At 33.6% G+C, this 23,002-nt stretch overlaps 3 protein-coding genes across 3 annotated transcripts in view; 2 read left to right on the top strand and 1 right to left on the bottom strand.

The window, feature by feature from the left end:
- Positions 1-7: 7 nt before the first annotated feature.
- LOC109546533 (importin subunit alpha-1) lies at positions 8-3,681 on the bottom strand. The gene is made up of 11 exons (XM_019917524.2): positions 3,533-3,681; positions 3,261-3,324; positions 3,030-3,201; positions 2,571-2,718; positions 2,329-2,489; positions 1,859-2,081; positions 1,606-1,701; positions 1,339-1,541; positions 1,103-1,263; positions 743-982; positions 8-611 (listed from the first exon to the last, which is right to left on the bottom strand). The coding sequence occupies exons 2-11, from the start codon at positions 3,312-3,314 to the stop codon at positions 513-515; spliced, it is 1,557 nt and encodes a 518-aa protein (XP_019773083.1). The 5' UTR covers positions 3,315-3,324; positions 3,533-3,681; the 3' UTR covers positions 8-512.
- Positions 3,682-3,824: 143 nt separating this feature from the next.
- LOC109546535 (probable transcriptional regulatory protein Cthe_2075) lies at positions 3,825-6,121 on the top strand. Its single transcript, XM_019917527.2, has 4 exons — positions 3,825-4,147; positions 4,203-4,356; positions 4,597-4,689; positions 5,686-6,121. The coding sequence occupies exons 1-4, from the start codon at positions 3,997-3,999 to the stop codon at positions 6,065-6,067; spliced, it is 780 nt and encodes a 259-aa protein (XP_019773086.1). The 5' UTR covers positions 3,825-3,996; the 3' UTR covers positions 6,068-6,121.
- A 134-nt stretch (positions 6,122-6,255) lies between these two features.
- LOC109546518 (DNA-dependent protein kinase catalytic subunit) overlaps positions 6,256-23,002 on the top strand; it is a 23,655-nt gene continuing 6,908 nt past the window's right edge. Inside the window, exons 1-38 of the mRNA XM_048664114.1 lie at positions 6,256-6,695; positions 9,390-9,551; positions 9,665-9,850; positions 9,948-10,078; positions 10,993-11,149; positions 11,216-11,427; positions 11,617-11,876; positions 11,964-12,148; positions 12,203-12,709; positions 12,772-12,945; positions 13,008-13,175; positions 13,244-13,433; positions 13,699-13,880; positions 13,996-14,198; positions 14,385-14,702; positions 14,764-14,960; positions 15,042-15,364; positions 15,421-15,828; positions 15,924-16,457; positions 16,613-16,808; positions 16,856-17,430; positions 17,589-17,862; positions 17,919-18,045; positions 18,141-18,288; positions 18,346-18,527; positions 18,577-18,843; positions 18,989-19,217; positions 19,275-19,498; positions 19,608-19,775; positions 19,855-20,011; positions 20,285-20,402; positions 20,549-20,744; positions 20,898-21,055; positions 21,106-21,229; positions 21,289-21,541; positions 21,610-21,752; positions 21,921-22,104; positions 22,161-22,358. Of these exons, the coding sequence (XP_048520071.1) occupies positions 6,557-6,695; positions 9,390-9,551; positions 9,665-9,850; positions 9,948-10,078; positions 10,993-11,149; positions 11,216-11,427; positions 11,617-11,876; positions 11,964-12,148; positions 12,203-12,709; positions 12,772-12,945; positions 13,008-13,175; positions 13,244-13,433; positions 13,699-13,880; positions 13,996-14,198; positions 14,385-14,702; positions 14,764-14,960; positions 15,042-15,364; positions 15,421-15,828; positions 15,924-16,457; positions 16,613-16,808; positions 16,856-17,430; positions 17,589-17,862; positions 17,919-18,045; positions 18,141-18,288; positions 18,346-18,527; positions 18,577-18,843; positions 18,989-19,217; positions 19,275-19,498; positions 19,608-19,775; positions 19,855-20,011; positions 20,285-20,402; positions 20,549-20,744; positions 20,898-21,055; positions 21,106-21,229; positions 21,289-21,541; positions 21,610-21,752; positions 21,921-22,104; positions 22,161-22,358 (8,557 nt within the window). The 5' untranslated portion in view covers positions 6,256-6,556. The remainder of the gene's footprint in view (positions 6,696-9,389; positions 9,552-9,664; positions 9,851-9,947; positions 10,079-10,992; positions 11,150-11,215; positions 11,428-11,616; positions 11,877-11,963; positions 12,149-12,202; positions 12,710-12,771; positions 12,946-13,007; positions 13,176-13,243; positions 13,434-13,698; positions 13,881-13,995; positions 14,199-14,384; positions 14,703-14,763; positions 14,961-15,041; positions 15,365-15,420; positions 15,829-15,923; positions 16,458-16,612; positions 16,809-16,855; positions 17,431-17,588; positions 17,863-17,918; positions 18,046-18,140; positions 18,289-18,345; positions 18,528-18,576; positions 18,844-18,988; positions 19,218-19,274; positions 19,499-19,607; positions 19,776-19,854; positions 20,012-20,284; positions 20,403-20,548; positions 20,745-20,897; positions 21,056-21,105; positions 21,230-21,288; positions 21,542-21,609; positions 21,753-21,920; positions 22,105-22,160; positions 22,359-23,002) is intronic.

Below are 23,002 nucleotides of genomic sequence, written 5' to 3'. Positions count from 1 at the left end.
ACAATAATCATATAAATGTATAATATAATTGAAATCCCTAAACAATAACAAAATTGTGCAAGAATGGATTGCTGCAAATAACTACGATACAAATTTTAATGAAGAACGGTTATTGTACGCAGATAAACTATCTTGACCTGACTGAATAATTTTAACTGTATAAAAGTCTAAATCTTCAAAACCATACCCATACAAGATAGTTGCGGGAGACAAGACAAGACAGTTTGGGGAGATTTGGCAGGTAATAATAAAAAGCTTACAAAAAAAAACTAAACACTAAAAATAAAAGATGAGACCTAATTTGAAACGATAAAAAGTGTCTCATTATTGGTGATTGATGCTTACATTTTCGGGCATAAAAAGATTTTCGCCATTGGTAAACCGCTTATAAAAAATTGGTTAAATAAAACCCAGCAAAACTACTAGGAAGTTAACAAATCGCGATTAATAAACCGGAATACTTGATCGCAAAAGAGTGGAATGAGAGTTCACATAAGCCATGAGATGTGAGCTTAAAAATTGAAACCACCCTTAGGCATTTCCTGAGGGGGCGATGCAAATGTAATTTGACCATCCTGAGTTGCTGGAGCCGGCATGTCAGCTTCTTGTGTCTGGTAACAAAGTAAAAACGTGCTTAAAATCAGCTCTAATGCTTAAAGGAAGCAGCAGTTTAACAAAAAGATATTCAAAGTCAACATTTTCTTGGCTATAAAACTATCAAAAAATGGTATTTTTTCCTTACCTCGCTGAAATAGTTTTCGATGATGCTCAAAGCTTTGTCGTAAATATTTTCATTGTCATGAGCTTGCAGTGCTTCGATCAAATCGAGTCCTCCACACTCCTCAATCAAAATAGCAACCTTATCGGTCTCTCCCAATTTGTGTGCAGCGCTCAAAATATTATCTAGTCCATTCAGAACCACAGACACGATCTTATAATCCTTTGAGTTGAGCAAGTTGCACATAGGTTTAATACAGCCCATCTAAAATCCAAAAGAACAATACATTAATAACAGCAATTAAGCAATCGGTTTGCATGTACTAATTTGATAAACCAGCAAATAATGAAAATGACACAATTTAAAAATATGCAATTTAATCACCTCAACTAATTTTATTAATTGTGGTATGCTTCCTCCGCTAGTAAAGTTTGTTACGGTCCAGGCAGCTTCCTTTTGGCTTTTAAAATCACCAGTAGACAAAACATGCAAAATAACTGGCATAATCCCAGCGTTGATCACCTTCTCAATTTGTGTAGAGTTCCCTAAACAATAGAATAATTCGGCGAAATTCAAATTTAATGTATAGTAAAACTTTAAATATTTTTGAAAGTAGGTACCTGCTGTAATATTTGAAAGGGTCCAAGCAGCTTCTTTGACAATATTCAGTCGCGGATGTTGCAGAAGCTTAGGTAGTACGTGTAGAACTCCGGCATTTATTACAACGTCAGTTTGTGCATCGTTACCAGTTACGATATTTCCTACAGCTCTTAAGGCCGGTGTGAGCACTGTGCTTTCATTGCTCGTAAGGAGTTGCACCAATCTGTGGAAGAATTAATGTCCAATTTTACTTCGAAGTAAAACACAAAAATTTGGAAATATAATACCTGGATATCAAGCCTGCTTCTAACACAGCTTCAATCCGCTCGTTGCTGCCGTCCGTTAAATAAGAGAGAGCCCAGCAGCTATCCGCTAGAACATCCCTAGATTGAAAAAATCGATGTAATGAACAATAGAAACTACGTAGACCTGATACTATTAAAATAGGTTGCTCGTGTTTAAGAACGAAATTATAATTTAGCAGTAAAAATGTCAATAGACATCGTCTTGATAAATATTCTTTGCGATGTTAATACATACTTATCAGTGTAGGATAGCAATAGGGCAAGAGTAGGCAAAATAGGCCTAACTCTTTCAAAGTCCGGAGCCGGATTCTTGTTTCGGCAGAGATTTGAAACAGCCCAAACAGCGTTCCTCATTAGTGATATGCTAGTATCAGCATTAATGAGTCTTAGGATTTCGGGCAAAACTCCAGAGGCCAGCACCATATCTCTAGTTAATGCCCCATCGCCAGCAATGTTACCTGAACAAAAGCATTAAAATTTACACACTTTCATGAATATTTAAAAAAAAACCTGAAAAAACCAATAGAAGAAAATTGAGACACATCACTTCAGGCAGTCCTTCGCTTAACAAAGTCTAGTTGGCAAATGAAAATAACATTTAGGAAGAGATAGAAATTGATACAAACATATACAATTTAAAATATTAATTATAACTAACGACTTTATCGCTTTATCTAAATTTCATAAAGCACTTGATATTCTCACCTAAAGCCCACACAGCTTGCTCGACCACATCTATACGTGGAGATTTCAAAAGAAGCTGCAGCTTCGGAATCGCACCTTCGTGCACAACGGCAGCAGTTTGTTCGGATGTTCCGGAAGCTATATTGGTCAATGCCCAACAAGCTTCAAATTGAAGAGCAGGACTAAAAAAATGGTTACCGATGTCAGTACAAATTGAAATTGTATTTATTTTGTTCAGAACCCATTGAAACGATGAATCTTACTTATGGTCCTTTGACAAAAAATCAACACATCTTGGCACCACACCGAGCCTAATCATTTGATCAATGGGCGGATTGCGTTCTCTACTGAGAATTTTTCGACAAGATAGAGTTGCCTGTAGTTGGATTGATTCATCTGGGTTGATCATTCCTAAAGAAAAGTTTAATCCGATTTGTAACTTCAAACAATTCAAGTATTTACTTGGTAATTATGAGATGCAAAATGATGTCAATGTATTAACTATTAGAATGCATACGATATTTAAAGGTTTTTTTTACATAAAAATATGCACTCATTATCAATTCATAAACGTTTCAACAAACAGTTTTTGAGGCAAATGTTAATATAAAAGACTTTTAAAATTAAATATGATGTATGAATAGCTAGATACTTTAAAGAGAAGCTCCTTTAATTTAAGAAAATTGGAAGTGTCTTCTGAGAAAGCTCTAAAATTCACTTACCATACATAATTTCTTCAGCTTTCATATGCACCGGACTGGTTGCCTCGTTTTCTAGTTGAGGAGAAGTGGGTTCTTCATCAACTGAAGAGATGTTCCTTCTTTTCAGTAGTTGATCATCTTTCCTGGCCTTTCTAAGTTCGATTGTTTGTCCAATCCTTCTGCGGCGCATTTCCTAAGTAAAAACGAAATCTTTAGATAATGGAATGCTTAACTTGCTAGCTATATATTTACCTCACAGTCTTTCCCTTTGTTCTTGAAAGAACGAATTCTATTTTCTTCTGCCATGATTATTGACCTGCACCAACAAACATTTTCACTTTATTGTCATACGAATATAAGCAGAGAATTCCGTTGAAATAGTGGAAATACTATTCGGTTTTAATGTAACTGATAAAAAAGGGAGAAGAGTCAAGAAAGATCCTGAATGTATAATCAAACTTAAATTGCGTCGTACTTCGATAATTGAGTACTTCCTTCAATAGCGTCGAACTTAATGTACTTACCTAGGTTTAGTAAATTAATTATAAATGAAAATTAGAAAACTATTAAGAAAACTTGCAAATTATAATTGGGAGTCCGTATTCAATAATCGAGAACAGCTTCCAAATGGCGGTTAACCGGGAAAAATGAATTGACTTCTGTCTGTTTGACATATAAAATTGGCAAATGTCCCAAAAAATAGAAGAATATTTTATTTTTCGCTATTTTTTCCTTTGCACGGTTATTTTCGAATATTTGTAGAATATAAATTTTCGTAGAACGCAAAAGAATTGGGCTCAATATTACTGGCAATTTAATGAAAATTTACTCCAACTCCCTGACGATGAAGTTCATTATTACAGAAGAAATATTGTCTCAGGACTTAACCTATTGACATTGAAGGTTAGTCCCTCATTATACTAAATAATTTTTTCCTTGGCCCCTATTAAAACTATGAAGATTCACAGTTGAACACTCCAATTTGAGAATGCTCCGAGTATTTGCCGTTAATTTAATTGCCAAAAGGTTTGCAGGGCATTCCAAGTGGGCAAATATTCGTCATGTTAAAGGTACTAAGGATGCCCAAAGGGGCCTCTTATTTGGAAAACTGTCCAGGCAGATAAAGGTGGCAGTTACAGGCAAGTGGTCATCTCACTTAGCAATTTTCCATAGTGTTTGGGTTGTATATTCTAGAAGGGGGTTCTATTGATCCCACAAAGAATCCTAAACTCAAACAAATCATAGATCAATGTAAGAGATTTAACATGCCATCGGCCACAATGCAGAGTGTGCTGAAAAGTTGTTCAGCAGATAAGACCGTTATGAAACTATGTACTTTCGATTTTAAGTAAGTATTTAGATCAAGTAAGCTTTCAGAAGGGAAGAACATACACATTTAATAGTGGCGGGCAATAGTCAGTCTAATGAAGTTATTAAAATTATACTAGCATTTACTTTACTCCTGTTCGTACTAGGTTTCTATATAAGGTATTGCATAACGCAATATTATCACGTATGGACAATCTTTGGTTCAGAATGAAAGGACTTAGACTATTTTGCCTCTCATTAAACTGGACTTTGTTTTTAGAGGACCTGGAAGCTGTATTATGGTGTGTGAAATGCATACAAGTAATACACATCATTCGAAACAACTTTTAGCCACTCTGCTAAGGAAACATAAGTAAGTAACAATTTTTGAAAATTTTTTTGGCGTGACAATAAATACTGCAGCAATTTATATATCGGGTGTGCAATAAATATATCGGTGTTCAATTAAAGTCCATCGCAAATATTAGCTTGATGTCCTGAAATGAAATATATATAAATAAAACAATTTTTTGAACTAATATTTATTGAAATTATAACTTTTGTTTTAAAATACAAATTTAATCAATGACTTGGATGAACGTGTTGCGATGCTATAGCGTATTTAGGTCCGGCTAACTTCTAGTCTTTTTGTGACAAAGCTCATAACGGCACTTAATCTGCGTTCTACAAAATAGAAAAGCAGAAACGCAATCAAAAGCTTCTGTTCTAAAACCCATAATGCTGGATATAAAATTGGAATCTGTTTTTATAAGCAGAAATTGTCGTCTCGTTGTTTAGACATTGGTTTCAGCTACTCATTTGTGGTTAATTCAATAAGTTGCTCCTGTATTAGTATGTATTCATCTGCATTTGTGCTCTGAGTTTGATTCGCTGCCAAAGGGTTCTATTCTATAATTTTTCTATTAAACCGAACCATCGAAACCATTTAAAGAACGGTATGTTAATATCTAAAACATCAATCAAATATCAATGGGCAAGGTAACCGATTAATTTACGATTCCACTCTTGGCGCATTTTATAACAAAATTGTTACGTATGTGGTACGATGTATAAAATATCTTGTCTTCATTCGCACTTTATCGGGGCTTCTGAAAAATCTTTAATGACTCGAACAAGGTGTTTTTTCAACCAACCTGAGTGTACTTTTCCATTGGAATTTGAATAGAACAGCTGTGACAATTTCATTCAGGGACTGCCGAGGGAAGATCGTTATACTATACGTTATACTCGCAAATTCGGTATACTATTAGTTCATATTCATTAAGAGGATAAACTTTCTTATTGAATAGAACCGACAAAAGTAATAATATGACAAACTCTTATAACAACTTTACTTTTAACTTTCTAGGGCAAAGTTTATAGACGGTTCTGGATTACATTTGTTTGAAGAGAAGGGCATTATACAAGCGGAGAACGAAACGTTGTCTTCTAAACCTGAAGAGGAGCAATTGGAGATGGCAACAGAACACGCAATTGAAAGCAACGCAGAAGAAGTTACAGTTGAAGATAAAATATTTAGTTTTCTCTGTAATAAAGATCATTTTGCGCAGGCACAAGACAACTTGGAGAAATTCGGGTATCAAATAATTACCGCATCCGTCGATTATATTCCGCAAAAGACGCAACGTTTGAATGAATCTGAATTTGCCGCGTATGAAAAGCTAATGGGCAAGTTATATGAAATGACGGAAGTTGTGAGAGTGTTTGATAATGCCGAACCAAGTTCCTGATTTGCTGTTATTTGCTATAGAATATGCAATGTTCAATAAAATTTTATTATTTTATTTGTTGAATTTAATTTTTTTTTCTAATAGACTACAGAAGTGACAACCACAGACTACATACTATTATGTGACAACTTAAAAACTTTACATATGAGAGGCGCCTTTATACATAAAGTTAAACATTTGTAAATAAATAGTGAATATATTTAAAAGTTTAACGAGCGTCTTGTCTAGCTTGTGACCATATTGCAAGCCACAAAATATCCCCCTGGGGTATGTAGGGGGTATGTTCTGTGTTGCAAGCTTTTGAAATCAATTTCGGGCTCTTGTGGATAACCTAACATTTTGTTGTTTTGTCAACTTTTTGTATTTGAATTGTTGAAAAGGCAAGAGTAAAGTAACACAAAGCTGTTTCCCGGTGTTCGGTGTTTTGCCAGGCACCTCAAATTGGTTAAATTCGAATACTAGTGCTATTTCGTTAGAATAATATACATAATGGAGATAGAAATGGAAATTATTGTGCACACTTTAAGGGAGCATGCAAAGGACAGCTCTAAGGGCCCTCGGGAATGTGTGAGACTCTTATCTATTCTAAATTCTCGCCTAACAGAAGAACAACTAAATTATAATATAGGTAAATCTTCTTTTATTGTTTTATTAAGGAAATCAGAGAACCAAGTGCGTTTGCCACTATATGGGCAATATCCAGCTAACTTATAGCAAATATTTAAGAGTTTCGTAGCTGTAAAAGTTAGTCAGCACTCTAATAAGTCCTGGTTATGTTTGATTTAAGATGCAGTGACTGAACTATTTTTTACATACTCAGTTTTGCCTGTTTGAATTCTCTGAACCTCAACTTGGAGTCAGTTAAAAAACAGCCAGTCTCCTTGTATGAGAATCTACTCCTCAGTATTCAGTTAGTTAAGAGTTCTGCATCAGGACATTGAAATATTTTCTTAATATCCCTGTTTGGTTTAAGTTTAACCTGAGGTTTTCAGCATCAACTTCAATTGATCAGATTATTATTACTTATGCCGGAAGTTTCAAGTTCATTTATAACTTCATCATTAATCAGTTCGTAAAACTACATAATTTTTAAAGAAAAAGTGTAGTTTGACGCTTTTTCCACTCAGTCGGCGATTATTTAATGAGCTCCATGGTGAGCAGAGTTGTTTTAAAAAGACAATTTTTCCAGTCAACACCCTAACGTCCAGTCACGTGATTATCACGTATTGTTCCGAGATTCATACATGGGATATTTTCGTTCGAGAGGGCCGTCAATAAGACGTGGTTCTCGGCCACAATCTCGACGTATAATTCACATGTTTTCAAGCTGAAAAATGCTTTATTTTATCAGAATAAATATTCAAAATTAACATTTTGATTATTGTATTCCAACCAGCATTCAAACTAGAAGGAACTTGCAGAATTCGCTTAAGAGCGCAAATACTTGTCAGAGAAGAAAGACTCTAGAAACTCGAGAATAATATTTTATACATCGTGGTAGTGGAAATTCGACTAGTTTTCCATAAGATAACAACATTTTAGCTTCCACCCCTGACACCGCCCATTTTTCAAATGCATGATTTAATTTAAAACATACATTTGTATACATTTAAAGCAAAATAAAACAGTTGAATGTAGATGCCCTTTTTGATTGTTATGTAACACTATTTAAGGTGTTTGTATGCGATAAAATCGAGCTCAAACAACAATCAATGGGTATTAAATCGAGGCATACTGAGAGCCAATAAGAGACAATTATTCTGCGTTTATTTTTTCCATCGTGTTGCTCTTTCCTTAGGGGCATAGCAAAAATCTAAGATAGAGGATTGCAAAAAGACATTCTGTACACATAATTTCGTTGTGAGCGCCGATTCAAAGCCAAAAGGACTCTGTTTATTGTTATTTAACAGTAGAGTGGGAGTTTATAATCGATATGGTTTAAATCGAGTACCCTAAACTACAATCAATGGGTGTTGAATCGGGGCGTACTCATGGCCAATAGAAGACAATGAATGTGCGTTTTCGTGCTCTAGAATGTTGATCTTTTAAGGTCTTATTGAATTTTCATGGAGAGTCATGGTTGATGTCGCTGTTGTCTTACGAGTAAAGTAGCTTTTTTGTGAGACTTTTTTAAAACTATTTTTCCTGTTCTTCTTATATGCTCTCAGGCAACAACTCTAAAGGAATGACAAAGTTATAGTCACCCTATGACTTGACCTAAGACTAATAGCTAATGCTTCAAACTGGGAAACTATTCGAGATTATAGAAATACTAGTTTCTTTGGCATTAGTATTTGTTTTATTTTGCTATTGCGTCACGGAGCAATACAATCTTTACATTCTGTTCATGTAGCATTTTATAATTTTTATATTAGAAACCTTTTGTTCGCAAAATGACAAAAAAATAAATTTTTCCTCATTTATCAAAATATATACTTTTGGGGCCATTCCTTGAATCTAATGGGTTTTTCGGGTTTTTAGGCCGTCGTTCGGTAGAATTTTCTCCTGATATTTCGCAAGCACGAAGAAGTGCATCTTCAGAAGTGGTTTGCTTAAACGCTTAGATCGGATCAGTGTAAGCCTTCAAAAATCAAATCTACCGAACGACGGCCTAAAAACTCGAAAAACCCATTTGTTAACTTTTTACTTCTGTAAACATTCTTTTGCCAATCAATCTAATAAATAATGTCGTTCGTGTTGGAAGCAGTACTCACTTAATTCAATGCAAAAAAAACCTGAATTCAAATGTAAACTCTACAATAAGAAGAACGATTGTACCGTTCTAACGTTATTTTCATCCACTCTGTATATCAGATCGAAATATCCTGGGTTTAAAGCTAAAAGTGACAAGTCCAAAATTGCCGTATTTGTGTTTGTTGGCCAAGTAATTTAAAAAAACAAAATCTTTGTCTTCAAAAACTGAACGATGATCACTTATATCACTATATAATATGTTTTTAATGACCAAGTTTCCAAAAGGATTCTGATATAATTGTTGGCTCGGTTTAAAAGTGCATTCACCCAAAATTGATATTTTAGACTTGTTTTTAGCTTTAAGCCCACAATATGTTCTATCTACAACTTTTATGCAAATGTTATTTTCAAGTGGCAGAGTGTAGTCTTGATTGAATTTATTGGAACCTGGGAATATTGGAGAATTTTGAGAATTGCTCGATTGAAATTTATAGAAAAAACTTATATTTATAGTGGGTTCTTCATGATTACAATACAGAATGTACAACTCTAATTAAATGTGAAAATAATATAAAACATTAATGATCTACAAATTTTTATATGCTTGCCTATAATTGTTTTTTTGCAGATTTGCTTATGGTTCACATATGCCACGCATCCGATGGTATATTAAAATTTGTTTTGGAAGTATTGTCCGATTCAAAATTCGATGGTGCTTCCGTTGTTTCACTCGAGATACTTTATACATTAATTAATAATTTCCCTACCAATATCAAAGAGTATATTACTGGTGAGTTGGTCCGGCATTTCTATTAAAGCTCTGTTGCTTCCGTTATCTGTGATGAGAAATAGATTCTAGGAATGTGCCATTAAATTGTAATTAAATTAAATGTACATTTTCAGATCTTAATGATGATATTTTAAAAATTCTGAACATCAAAGGATCGGCAAAAGTCAAAACCAAAGCGCTGGATGTTCTTATATTAGGTTTTGAAAAAGTTTCACCAGAAGCGCAAAATCTTGAAAGATATTCAGCTTGTTTTCGTAACATTCACAACTGTTTGATTCGAGACATTCACCCACCCTCAGGTAAAAGTATCTAGCGTAATGCAAAGTTCATTTTATCTTTCTGGGGACATTCGTAAAAATCACTCATATAATATTAACTAAAATTCCGCAATTTCAGTTCGGCAAAAGGAATTTGTCGCTGTAGGAATGTTCGTCAAAATGTTTGAGGCTTTGGTCCCAGAACCTTGTAACATTATTTGTTATTACATTACACAGTTAGATGCGCAAATGGTCAACCGTCCATCACAGGTAAGTTTTTTTTATGATACTACACCCCACAAACGCTGATTTAAAAATTCCTTATTTTACTTATTTCTGTTGTTTTGTTTGAATATTGTTATTAGAATCTGAAGACATTTTTTAGCTTTTAACTTTTGAAAAGGTTGTATCTCCGTTTATCAATCAATGTGTTAATATTAAACTTATGTTGAGACCATGACCTGACCAACGCCAAATTCGCACCACCCCCGGGGTCCTTATCATCATTTTGCCAATAGTTATTCAGGAAGTATGTAGGGATAATCTGAGTCTGCGACTGCGATTGCGAATCATTACAGAGAATGCTACTAAATATTGCGCCTATTTGCCGATGAAAATTAATTAGCGATCGAAAGTTATCGTTACGTTCTATCGAAAAGTCCTAGTAATTCCACAGATATTTTTTTGATATAATTTGCATAGATCTTAACTGTTGAACTTCGACGGCATTTTAAAATTTTGTGTTTTCTTTTAGGAAGAGACTAGACTAAGAATCTATCAAAAATAGTTTAATAATTATTCGGATATTTTTACCGTTGCTGAAATACCGTCTTTTTGTGGGTCTTTCAAATCAAAGCCTTGTTCCGATTTGATCGACGGCCGGTACTCGGCTCTTGATCTGCTCGGACCCCAAGATTCAGTTATGTACCTTGAAAACAGTGCGTAGCATCTTAGTTAATCTATGGTAGCATCTCACATAGATATATTTTCAGATACTTGTACAGAAAAATTATTATTTTTTAATTTCTAATCAGTTTGTATGGGGTTCCATTTCGATCAGATAGTTCGTTACAGAGATCTGGTCATTTTGGCGAATGGTTATATTAAACTAGGCCGGGAAGAAATAATTCTTTAGTTAAAATATCTTATCTGAAATTATCCTTATGCTTCACGTACATTTGTAGTCAATTCTGTATGGAATATTTACGGGGCTTGATCATTTTTGTCATAAAGAATTTTTGAGCCTAGAACGACCGGAACATAGAGAGCTTATAAACAAAGTATATGAACATATACAAAATTTGTCTGCGACAAACGACGATAGAAGACATGGAAACAGGGGTACGTAAAGCTTTTTTCTTCTAAAAGTGGGAGCATCGTTCATATATAAATTGTGAATAATTTCAGCTGCAATTGCGTATTTCGGGAATAACATGCATTTATTTAAGTACTTGATCATAAAAAAATATAAACAGTGGCACAAGAGACTGTTAGAACAGTGGGTGAGAAAAAGCGGCGATGATAAGAAAGTGGGTGAAATTGCACTTCAATCACTTTTAAATACTATTGCTACTACTTTGGAAGAATATCCGAAAACTGAATGTTTATCAGTTATAAAAGTAAGTCAACGACAGAACTCCGGAAGAACAATGATGCAATTGATGATTTTATTATAGAAGTAGAAATAACACATCCACATTAAGGCAAAGAAAGGAAAACATATTTTATATTTGAAAATTCTACCAAAATTTGCTCGTCATTGTTCTTCCGGGAAAGCGATATATTCATATTAACACAAATATTTTTAGCATTTTCTTGGTTGGTTCAAATTAATCATGAGCAATACTCAGTCCACATACACCGAGAAAAAACTGTGCATCCAAGGTTTGAAATATTTCAGTTCTCCTTTGCATAAACATGATATGAAGGAGGATGCAAAGAAAATGTTTTCAATGGTCTGGCAAAACTTTGAAGAACTGTATATTTTCAGTGGGGGCATTAGCTTAGAAGAAAGTGAAGAAAGTAATTGTTTGCCTTATTATATTCAGTGTTTAGCTGGTTTTATGAGGCAAGTATAAACCAGTTGTCTGTCAACACTTCTCATTATGTGAATTAACTTTTAACCGAGCAAATACTAATCTTTTATGTTTTCTAGATTTCAACATTTTTCTCACAATGAATTGAGCTACCTTCAAAAGGCTATAGTAATTATGATTAAAACATTTAATACCTTGAAGCCTATTGAACATAAAACTGTAACCGATGCTTTAGTAATTACGCTCTTTTATTTAAAAGGATCCGCCCATTTCGATATTTTTTTGGAAAATATAATATATCAAGGTAAAAATGCAATCGATTTATATTGACACAATGGAAATAACTCGAACTTTTTAGGTGTTATTCGGTCTTGTTCGCATGAACACATTGCGAATGTTGATTTGGATGGAGAACGCGAAAATATTGTTTCAGTCAAGAATTTCTTCCCTTTTTGGCTCAATTTGCTAAAACTAGATACTCCTAATAAATTTAGCCATGAGGGAATTTTCTGGGACGACAGCAAATACATTTTAACAAAAGTCGTTGATTATTTAGTGAAAACTTTAATAATGTTAATTAACAAATTGAACGTCGCTCTCAAGCTAAAAGACGACGTTATTCAGTCGGACATAGAGATGGCATATCAAGTTGATAATCCGAATGACTTTAATATATTTTTGAATGTAACTGATTTTTATCAGGAAATATTTCCTAAAATTCCTGCTGCTCAATTTCAATCTTGCATCTGTGGATTAGTAAATCTTATGGTGATCAAATGTTTAAAATGTCCTTTTGTTAGCGGGTTCTATAAATTACTGTCTCTTTCATTAAATATTGCAAACAAATTGGCAATATTTGCAGAAGGTAAATTGCAATGGCGTTACCTAACTTTCTTAAAATGTTTTGATAATTTTTACCAATTGTAGATCATACAGTGTCAGACCAAGATGTGATCAACTGCAAAGAAACTCTGTCGAAATTTTTATTACATTTATTACACAAGATGAAGCAGTTTAAAGACGATCTGCTAATCTCCTGTTTGTATGTACTGTTAGAAAGTCCAGTATGTATTGTAGAAAATTTGTTGTCGCAATGTGCAGGTATGTTCTCATTTTGTATATAATAAAAATCATTAATATATTAAACACGTACATTTTTTTAGATATATTTATAACAGTCTTTGAACTGGGAAAAAGCTATATTGCTTTAGCTAATATGGGGTTGAGTGCTCTAGAACGCTGGCAGCAAGCTATGGACAAAGCTGTATTTGAAGTTTTGCTGTTGCAAGTCATACCATACTTGGATAGCTATTTACGCAGCAAATCCATGGGTAGGAGGTTTTTGAGAATTTAGTTGTTCTGCTTATGTAGTTTCATTAAACTAATCAATATATTTAAGGTGGTCTGGCGCAAGGGATCCTAGTGGACAAAAGGCGGAAAACAGCGAGGATGTTGAAAAAGCGAATAGTTTTATACGAATTCGATCCAGAATTAGTTGAGTTTCAAACACGAATTTTACGTTTCGTCGGCAAGCAAAACTCGAAAATTTGCCAAGCATTTGTGTCGGCTGATAGTGGTTGTGCGGCAAAGTAAGTTCTAGAGTATGATATTAATTCACTCAAGCTGATGGGTCAATTTGAAATAAAATTAAATCTTTAGTATCCAGGGCAGACAACGTAAATGTAGGTTTTATAATGTATCAGAGTATTATAATGTTTGTATCTTATATAAAGTAACAATTTAAAAATGAGTCCCGTATACATTGGATAAACACTCTGGTAATTTAATAAAGTTACTGAACTTTTGCATGATGGTTTTGGATCATTATCTTCGACTATTAATTTTTGTCTTTAGAATTACCAGCGATACGCTACACTTAAAAGTGATGTTACCTTTTAATGACCTCGTATTAGATATACATTTGGAACCGTTTGTTATGAGAGTTATCGATATATGTTTAAACTCCAGTGATCGAAAAAACAGAGTCATGGCATGCGAACTTCTGCAGGCCTTTGTAGTCATTTTCTTGGGAAGAGGTATGTTTACACTAATACTGAAATTTCAAAATTCCTATTTTCATCATGGTTACCATTTTATAGTGACTAAGCACGTTTTTAATATATACTGTTAGAAATATTTTATTTATTCTAGCTAAAGCTCTTCCGGCTACCAGTCAATCAGACTTAGATGAACTTCTTAAAAGTATAGCAATGCCACTTTTGCATTTAGCGTGCGATATGGATCAAGTAGTGAGACAGATTTTCGAACCTCTTTTTATGCAAATTATCCATTGGTACACTTCGAAAACCCAAAGGCAAGGTCCTCATTTAGCTGTGATAATCGATGTTCTAATGGTAAATATTTGTCGTCAAATTACAATTTTAATTTTTTCAATGTTCTCAAAAAGCCGGTACATTTCTTCGAAAGTTATTTTTGATAAAACGCTGGACATAAAAAACAATTTTTAGGTAGCAGATTGTTAAAATCTAGGCTTGCCAATTAATCTGCTTATCAAGTTACAAAGAAATTAATTTTTCCAGGATGGTGTTACTCATTCAACCAATGCATCTCTTAGAGATTTTTCGGGCAAATGTATCAATGAATTTGTGAAATGGAGCATTAAGCAATATTCTGATAATGACTTAAAGAACAACCCGGAAAGCATCAAAGTTTTGGTTGATAAAATGAGATTTTTCAGCAGACATCCAGATTTAGTTAAAAAAATTGGGGCCGCTTTAATTTTCAATAACATTTATAAAGAGATTAGGGAAAAGAGAACTTTGATTAGTCTTTTTGCTGTGGAAATCTTACATCTATTTGTGATAAGTTTAGATCTGCTGGAGCATTCGAATGAGGAGGTATGAAATGATAGTACATATAATGATTGCACCGTAATTGAGAAATTTGATATCATTTTAGGTCGACAGTACAGTTTTCCAAATTAGGAACTCTATAAATCATTTGAAAAGGATATTCATAGAAAAGTCAAATCTTTTCCGAGAACTTGAGCAGCCTAAAAGAGAGTCGGATGCGTCGAAAGACATACGTATAAGAGATTTAGTTGGAGTTTCAAAATGGTTGCTTTCAATGACTTCGAGTCGAAGCAAATATTGCAGGTTTGATATTTTAAGTACATTGAGAACTAAAGCTTGAACTACTACAACTTTATATTTTATGGTATTTTTTATTATTGATAGAGATTCTTGTATGGAATTGTTCATCCACTTGCAACCTCTAAGCGGCACCCATACAACGTTATCAGGATTTATAGAAGATAATGCTACTAATTTAGTTGCTCAGTATATGGAACACCTACAGAGTTCTCCCACTTTAGCAGATATCAATTCGTATGATTATCCGACAAATTTGCTGAAATGGTTGCAAGATCTGCTATGCTTAGTCGATGGGTATATCTTCATTTTAACAAATTCATCGTACTCCCTTAATATCGATGACAAATCACATATCTTGTCTATTTTATATTTTCTTAAATATGTTCAAACGGCTTCGACTGACGAAGGTAAACATTTAATTTATACGCCCCGTCAGGCAGAACATTTAATGTTTTTATTTAAGCTTTGAATTTAATGAAGAAAGGATTACAAAAACCTTCATATACAGCCGATAACGAGGAGGAATTTTTGAACTTAAAAGCATCCTGCTGCTTAGCTATATTGAAATTAGCCAATTGCATTTTAAGTGATGAAATACTGTGCAATAAAACCTCTGGTTTCTGGAACCCATATTTTTGGAGTCTCATGTCCAATGCTATATTTATCCCGTCATCGTTAGGCTTTGATGGACGATTGACTCAACTTCAGTATAAAGAAGTTTTGCTTCTGCTGTTAAATAATATTCCCAGGAAACTAACAGAGGAACACACATTTCAGTTCGTAGAGATTTTGAAGAAATACACTGCTGACAATTTTAATGCAGATGTTGACTTGAAGCAAGTTAGCTGTGTACAGAGGAATTTACTTAAAGGTGCGATACGGTTTAGTAAGGTATTTTCAAATATTATACAATAAGAGTGTTGGTACATTTTAAAAACTTGGACAAATGTTCTTAATGTCTTTCAGGTTTTTTGTTGATTCGAAAGAGCCGTCTCAACCAGTTATTTAAAGCTGAAGATTTTTCTGTTGGTCAGATAGACAAGCTTCTTAGTTACTTCTTAAAGGAAACTTCCCAGGTTTCTGAGACTAACGAAATATGTATAGCTAGAACTTCCGAGGCGACAACAGAATATTGTAAGCTGGTCTTCGAATTCGCATTAACAGAGCGCCCACAGTTGAGTGCCTTGATTACGCACTTATATAAAAACATCATGGTTCGAAACCAAGAGCATGATAATGTGCAGCCAACCAGATTGGGTTTATATTTATTGCTTGAATTTTCCGATCCCATTGTTAGAGCCTTAGTCGATGGTTTTGATTTGTTTTTGGAAAGTTTCGAATTTACTGATCTGACCATTAAGATCATTAGCGAATTGCTAAAATATTTGGACAGGAATAAGCAAACCAATCCCAAGGAAAGTTTTCAGACAATGTCTATGAAAATTTTGGAAAATTGGCCACTATTTCAAGTGTGTTTTGAAAGATATGGTATTGAAGCTGGTAGGTCTTAGTATATAAGTATAGTTTATTTATTTCTAAGTATAAGTATACTCTAACATACCCATATTTAAAATTGGCGATTTAATTTAGATCTTTTAATGCATCTTTTTAATTCATGTAGGTGTCGCCTAACTTATTTTTATTTTAAATTTTAGGCCTAGATTTGGTCAGTGAAATGTACAGACTATTTGGGCATTATATGAATCACAGTTCCACAATATCCAACTGGATTTTGGGATTGTTTTGTACAGACGCGGCCACATTGAATGAATATAAAGACCTTCATTTTTATTCAAATGTGTTTAATGTTTTGGTTAATGTTGTTAGTGACGATGATTTGGAACTGTTAAAGTAAGCGAACGATATTTTATAATTGTTATTTTATAGAAAATTTTCAGCCCTACATTGGAAAAACTGAAGTCGAAGCTACATTTAGACAATGTGAAAAATTCAATCGTAATACAGACATTTTTATCAACTCTCCCGGAAGTCAAGAGTGCCACAATATTTACATTTTTAATTGAACTTTACATCACCTCAACAGCAGCCTCCAAAAATGAAATTAATTTATCCGATATGCTTGATACTTTTATGTGGAAGATTAGCGACCAATCTCAAAAGGCAGTATTAAATAATATTTATTGCTTAGGATTGGACATCCATAAAGCTTTTGATATCAAGAAGAAATTAATTGACTACGTAGTACCACACATTTTCAGAAAATGTAGATCTAAAGTTTTTGAGGCATTTTTTGTGGAAAATATTAAAGGAATTACAGATGAATTTGAGGAAACTCGCGACTGCAGTAGTAGGCTTTTCTTGTTCTCGCTGCTGGAACTGCTGTTTTTAAGAGTCAACATTGGTTCAGAAGAGCGAAAGTCTTGTCCTATTACTAATGCATATGGAAATAGCAATCTAAGGAAAGACTTGTTGAAAATCACATTGCAGGAATTTAAGAATGATAAAATAGAAGGTTTGTTTGCACACTTTCAATGTTCTGCTCAGTACGTTTTTTTTGGTGTAGTAGTATTGTTTTCTAATAGTATTTCAGGCTTCCAATAATCTATTGATTATAGTGATATGTTGTGCTTGTTCCCTCCAGTACCTATGCAATAAATATATTTTTCTTAGGAAGTCCAGAACAGTTGAGAATTCTGAAGTGCGGGGTTTATAAAGCTTTAGCATCGATAATCACGAATTCATTCAACACTAAAGGTTTCTTTGAAAAATTGTTCGTCAGAGAAGAAAATAACGAAGACATTTTATGGAGTGCACTAATTGATTTGAACGTTACCTACAGTTTTCCTGTCGATTTCGATAATTATCCCAAAAGAAGGAAGATTTTAATTAATATTAGGAATGAACTGAGACAACAACAGGATCAGGACAGTCAGAAATCATTTAAGTAAGTCAATTAGCTCCCGGCATTGGATTACTATAAATATTGATAAACATTTTCAGATACATTGAGTCTCAAAAATTATTGAACAGTTCTCTCAGTGAGGACGTAACAAAATTTGATTTCACAACTAGTGTGCTCAGAACTCATTCTAACATCAATAGTAATAGCGAACCTCAAATAAATCAAGTGAGCAATTTGAATAATAATAAAATTGTTAAGAATAAGAATTGAAAATAATTTATATTTGTATATTGTTCTATACAATAAGTTTGTTATTACAGGCAGAAATTAATTTGGAAAGTACGGAAGTAAATTCTAGCGAAGTAATGGGCACTGTTTGTGGTGTTATTCGATATATGTTTTCTACCCGTATTTACCAAATACCTGAGCATCCAGAGCAGAATGTTGAAATACCGAATTGGATGAAGCGTAATAATGAAGTACTTCTATGGCATAAGATGTATAATTTATTTTATGTTTTTACAGGTATTGCCCAGCTTTTATTAAACCCGAATACTCATGCAAATATAAAAATTTTTTGGGTGAAAGTCATCGACAATATGATTCATATTTTTACACATTTTTCCCGTTTATTTGTGGAGCCGCTACTACAGTTTTTGAATGATAAAATTGCTGGACACTCTCTTAACTATTTTGTTAGCGATATGGTAATGGATGAAAAAATAAATATGCCTTTCAAATAACATTTGTTTTCAGATTGTCATATTAGCATCATGGACGAGTCTGAACCCACCCAATGAAAGAGTTGCGAATATGGCTTCACAGTTTCTGGAGAATGTAATAACCTGTCTTACTAACCATACGCAAAATGTGTTTAAGTACAATTTGGATCTGGTGAGGCTAATAGTGGAAAATTGGAAGGAATTTATTCGGGTTCCTTACAAGACCCTGCAAAATAAGTTGGAATTTGATATAGACAATAGGGAAAATGAAGTTGGAGTACATTTAAGTTCGATATTTTTGGTAAGCACAGATTTGTTAGATTCGTTTCTTTATTTTTTTTGCTCTGAACTTAATCTGCATGACGCAATATAGTCAGCGTGAAAATCAAAATACTGTTGAATCGATGGAAAATAAGCTGTAAAAGAATAAATTACCAACTAATTAGGTAAACCACATATTACCCTGTGCTGTTGAGGATATTAACATTTTTTGGGCAAAAATGGTGCGATTGCTTGGCAGTTCAGTATCGACTATTTATAAGCCATGCTCAGAAACGCTGGGTTTGATGCTCCAATACAGCAAGTTGCAAGGGATAGATGTAAAACCATTCTGTGTTGAAATCAATAAAACATTATTAGGCTTTAATATCGATAAATATGCTCATTGTCTTGAAGGTAAGTGAAGTTCGTTGTTTCATGTTTCAGAGGATACAATTAATTTTTCATATCTAGGAGTAGCTATTCATTTTACTGAAATAATAGATGAATACCACGTTGAAAAAATACTGAATAGATTGCCGTCATGCGATCAGAATCTTCAAATAAAATGTTTGCAGTTAATTTGCAAAGGCGTAGATGTTGGTGTGTTATCCTGCTGCAAAGATCAGGACTGGACCATGTATGTGAACAGCCAAAGAACTGAAGTTCAGTTAATAACACTGGAAATTATTTTAAAGGTAAACCTAAAAAACATTATGTGGCGATATCAGATTCATAAGACAATTGTTTTATTTTTTTATTAGCATTTGGTATCTATTATTTTATTATAATGTATTTCTATTTCAGTGCGTTGGTATTTTAACTGCCACCCTATCATTCAAAGAGCTCCTCAAGGCTGTAGGCAAAAAGGTTTCCAGTCCTAATGTTTTATGTCGAGCAAGAATGTACGATATAATGATCTCTCTATCACAAACTGATATGAAAGATGACCAAATTTCTGCGCTTTGCAACGAAGTAAGAAAATTAATTAATTGTCATCCTGTCCATTGGCATACTGTTAATAATAATAAATAAATAATAATGAACTTTTAAGATTTTGGTTCAAGGCCTTATAGACCCTGACATTGTAACTAGAGAGAATATACGGAAATTCTGGTCGGAAAATCCCGCAATTCCATTAGACGTATCCAGCAAATTCCCTCATTTATTGTCGAATCTTTACTTGCCTACAACGGAAGAACATTTCTTGGGTTAGTATTTAACTTTTCAAGCTGCTTATACGGTCGAGAATCTCCTTATGTATTGAATAATTTTTCTATAAATAAAACTGGACTCCAAAGAGGTTCAACATGAATAATTAAAAAATATATTTCAGTATCTTGATTGATGCTTCATTAATTTCTATAACATTTCATGTATTTCATATTACAGTTAGCAGTTTTTTAAATATTTGAAGCGTAAAACTATTGTAATAATTCACTATGCGACCAGTCTCAAGTTGGTTTGAACTATTCTTTTTGCAGGTCATGTTTCGTATTTTCTGCTGGATTCCATCAGTTTAGAAGAACATGAAAAGATAATTTTTGAGCAACCTTTGGAAAACTGTACATTTCAGGAATATAAATTGCAAACGAACTGGAGGTAATTTGGTTTCAATACAATATTGAATGTTGCACATTGTATTTAAAAATACAGTATTAAAATGACTTTATTTCATACACTTGTTTTTAAATTAAATTTTTATTAAAAATTTTATTTTTTTTAATATACACTGTTTCTTTTTATAGGATACCACATCCATCTATGGTGCCATTGTTTGCTGAAACAATGCGGACTTATTCGGAAGATTCGGATGGTATTTCAGGAGACGGTTTTGAACGTTTGAGAGCTACCGAAGATAATTTAACGTTTGCTCCAACCCATCAGACTATACGAGAACAGAGTATATCACAAATTACAAGTCTTGAAAGTAGTTTGATTGGAGTACGTTTCTAATTATCTGATACAAAGAAATATTGGTCGCAAACTTGATTATTTGATTTGTATTTTTGTATGTGATAATCGACTTTTAAACTTAAAAAATGAAAGAAATTAATGTAGTATTTCTGGTTTACTTGGTAAATGTTGTATTTATAGAAACCAATAGGCCAATCAAGATTGATAAATCCAAATAATGTTCAATTGTCAGAAGACTATAAGTTACCCAAGAAGAGGTTTTTAAAAGATAAGGCAAAAATATCAGCAACTTTTGCGAATAAAGCTATCTCTCAAAGAAGAGAAAATACCAAAAAAAGGTGAGACAGTCACATTTTAAACAATTTCGTATTAAATCAGTTATTTTTAGGCAAGACGCGTTAAAAGAAAGAGATAATAAAGTTACAAGTTACAGAAGTTACAGAAAAGGGGATTTTCCGGATATACAAATAAAGCTCGGTTTTTTGTTGAAGCCGTTACAAATGTTGGTTCTAGTAAGTTACTGATTTGAAAAAGGCATGTAGATTTAAGATTATGTTTTATTTATTTTTAGAGTGATAGTGAACTGTCGAAAATGTTTATTTCAGTTTTGTATAAGAGTTTAAGAAAAGAAGCCATATGTCGAAATGAGGCTTTTACTAGTTTAATAGAAAATAGCATAACAAATATTTTCAAACAATCGATTCAATTCAATAGTAATGTATTCTCCAGTTTGCTGGACATTTTGTTGCAAAGTCAACCAGAAATCGCTGTGGATTCTGCATTGATTTCCACCGTAAGCCAACAAAGCTCTTTAATGTCTGTAGGTAGGTTGTCGTTTTAAAATGTACTTATGGATATACAGACGTTGAGTCAATAAAGTGATTTATTGCAGGTGCGTTATTGATAGAAGAATATTTGATAAATGGTGAAGTCTTGCCAGTTCCTTCTAAAAGAGGTATTATTAATGAAAGCGGAGAAAATACTCATTGGTTGAAACTTGCTGAACTCTACAGAGAACTCGACGAATGGGATATGGTAAATAGTTGCATATGATATGGTATTGGATCAGTATTTGCATCAGACGTACTTTGCAATTTGTCTCTAAAATATCCACGTTTTTTACTATTTCTCTTTCTTTACTGTATCCGTAACTCTGGCTAACATTAAGTGATCCTTGAGTCTTGAAGTTGGACGAACTTATAGGTAAAAGCCATATTTATTGAGAAGACAAACTGCAAGGAAAGTGTGGCCCGTGCCATTGCATTGGAATCGCAAAATAAGTGGCAGAACGCAGCCGAGGAGTATAAAACATTGATAGAGACCGATTTATCCTTAGAGAAACGGGATTTCTATTGCGAATCGCTGTTTAAATGTCTGGCTAATTTAGGTTCGGAATTCAGTCTGTAGTGATGACATATTGCTTATATATCAAGTTAATTTTAGGTAAGTGGGAGCAAATCCCCCAAGCAGTCGATTCTCTTGTACCGGAAAGTGACAAAAGCAGTTGGAATCAGTTATGGGACACTTTATGGTTTCGACAAAAAATATTGCCTTGGTATGTCAGTGCTCAGGTAAAAAATGCGATTTTTGCAAGTGGCGATGGTACTAATCAGTTTATTCTGGATGTTAAAACCTCGATACGTAAGTAAATAAATTAAACGTTCAGTACATTAAATTCTTAACCTGTAGCACTTAAGAGCCATAAATTTAAAAGCACATAAAAATGTTGATTTTTATTTTAAAATCAGCCGAGCAACAAGTCGCTGTAATTTTATTATATTAAATATCATTAATGGTTAGTGGAGGTTCCTCAAACATGTGCTCTTAGCACATGGAATTTTCCATGTGACTTCTGAAAGAGAAACAAACAAACTTTATCATTTTAGAAATTATTTTATAATCATATTGTAACGGAAATGGCCTGGGGTACTCACGTTTGGAATGGGGAATCGAAATTCATGGTGTTTCAGTAAATGGGAGCCCCATTTGGGCCCCATTTACTGTCAAATATGACACTGACAAGCGGGAAGTTTCGCACCTGTTCTGGAGATTTCTAGAACTATCTGGAATACCAGACCAGGGGGAGTGAAGTGACAGCCGCGCCTGAGTGCAGAAGAAGTTAAACCCGCGAGTCGGAAACGCGTGTTTTCCGTGTGTTATTGTTATCGTTTGTGAAGTTGACGTTAATTTTAGAAGTTAGTTTGTTCCTGTTCCGTAGTTAAAGTTGTACCGAGTGGAATAAAAGTTGTAAGTTGAAGAAAGAATTTGATACTCGGCCATCCACG

Source organism: Dendroctonus ponderosae, unplaced genomic scaffold, assembly GCF_020466585.1.
Source record: "Dendroctonus ponderosae isolate FM_Combo_2020 unplaced genomic scaffold, Dpon_F_20191213v2 Dpon_F_20191213_2, whole genome shotgun sequence".
Lineage (NCBI taxonomy): Eukaryota > Metazoa > Arthropoda > Insecta > Coleoptera > Curculionidae > Dendroctonus > Dendroctonus ponderosae.
Note: the sequence above shows the minus strand (reverse complement) of the source record. Positions and strands in the feature narration are given on the sequence as shown.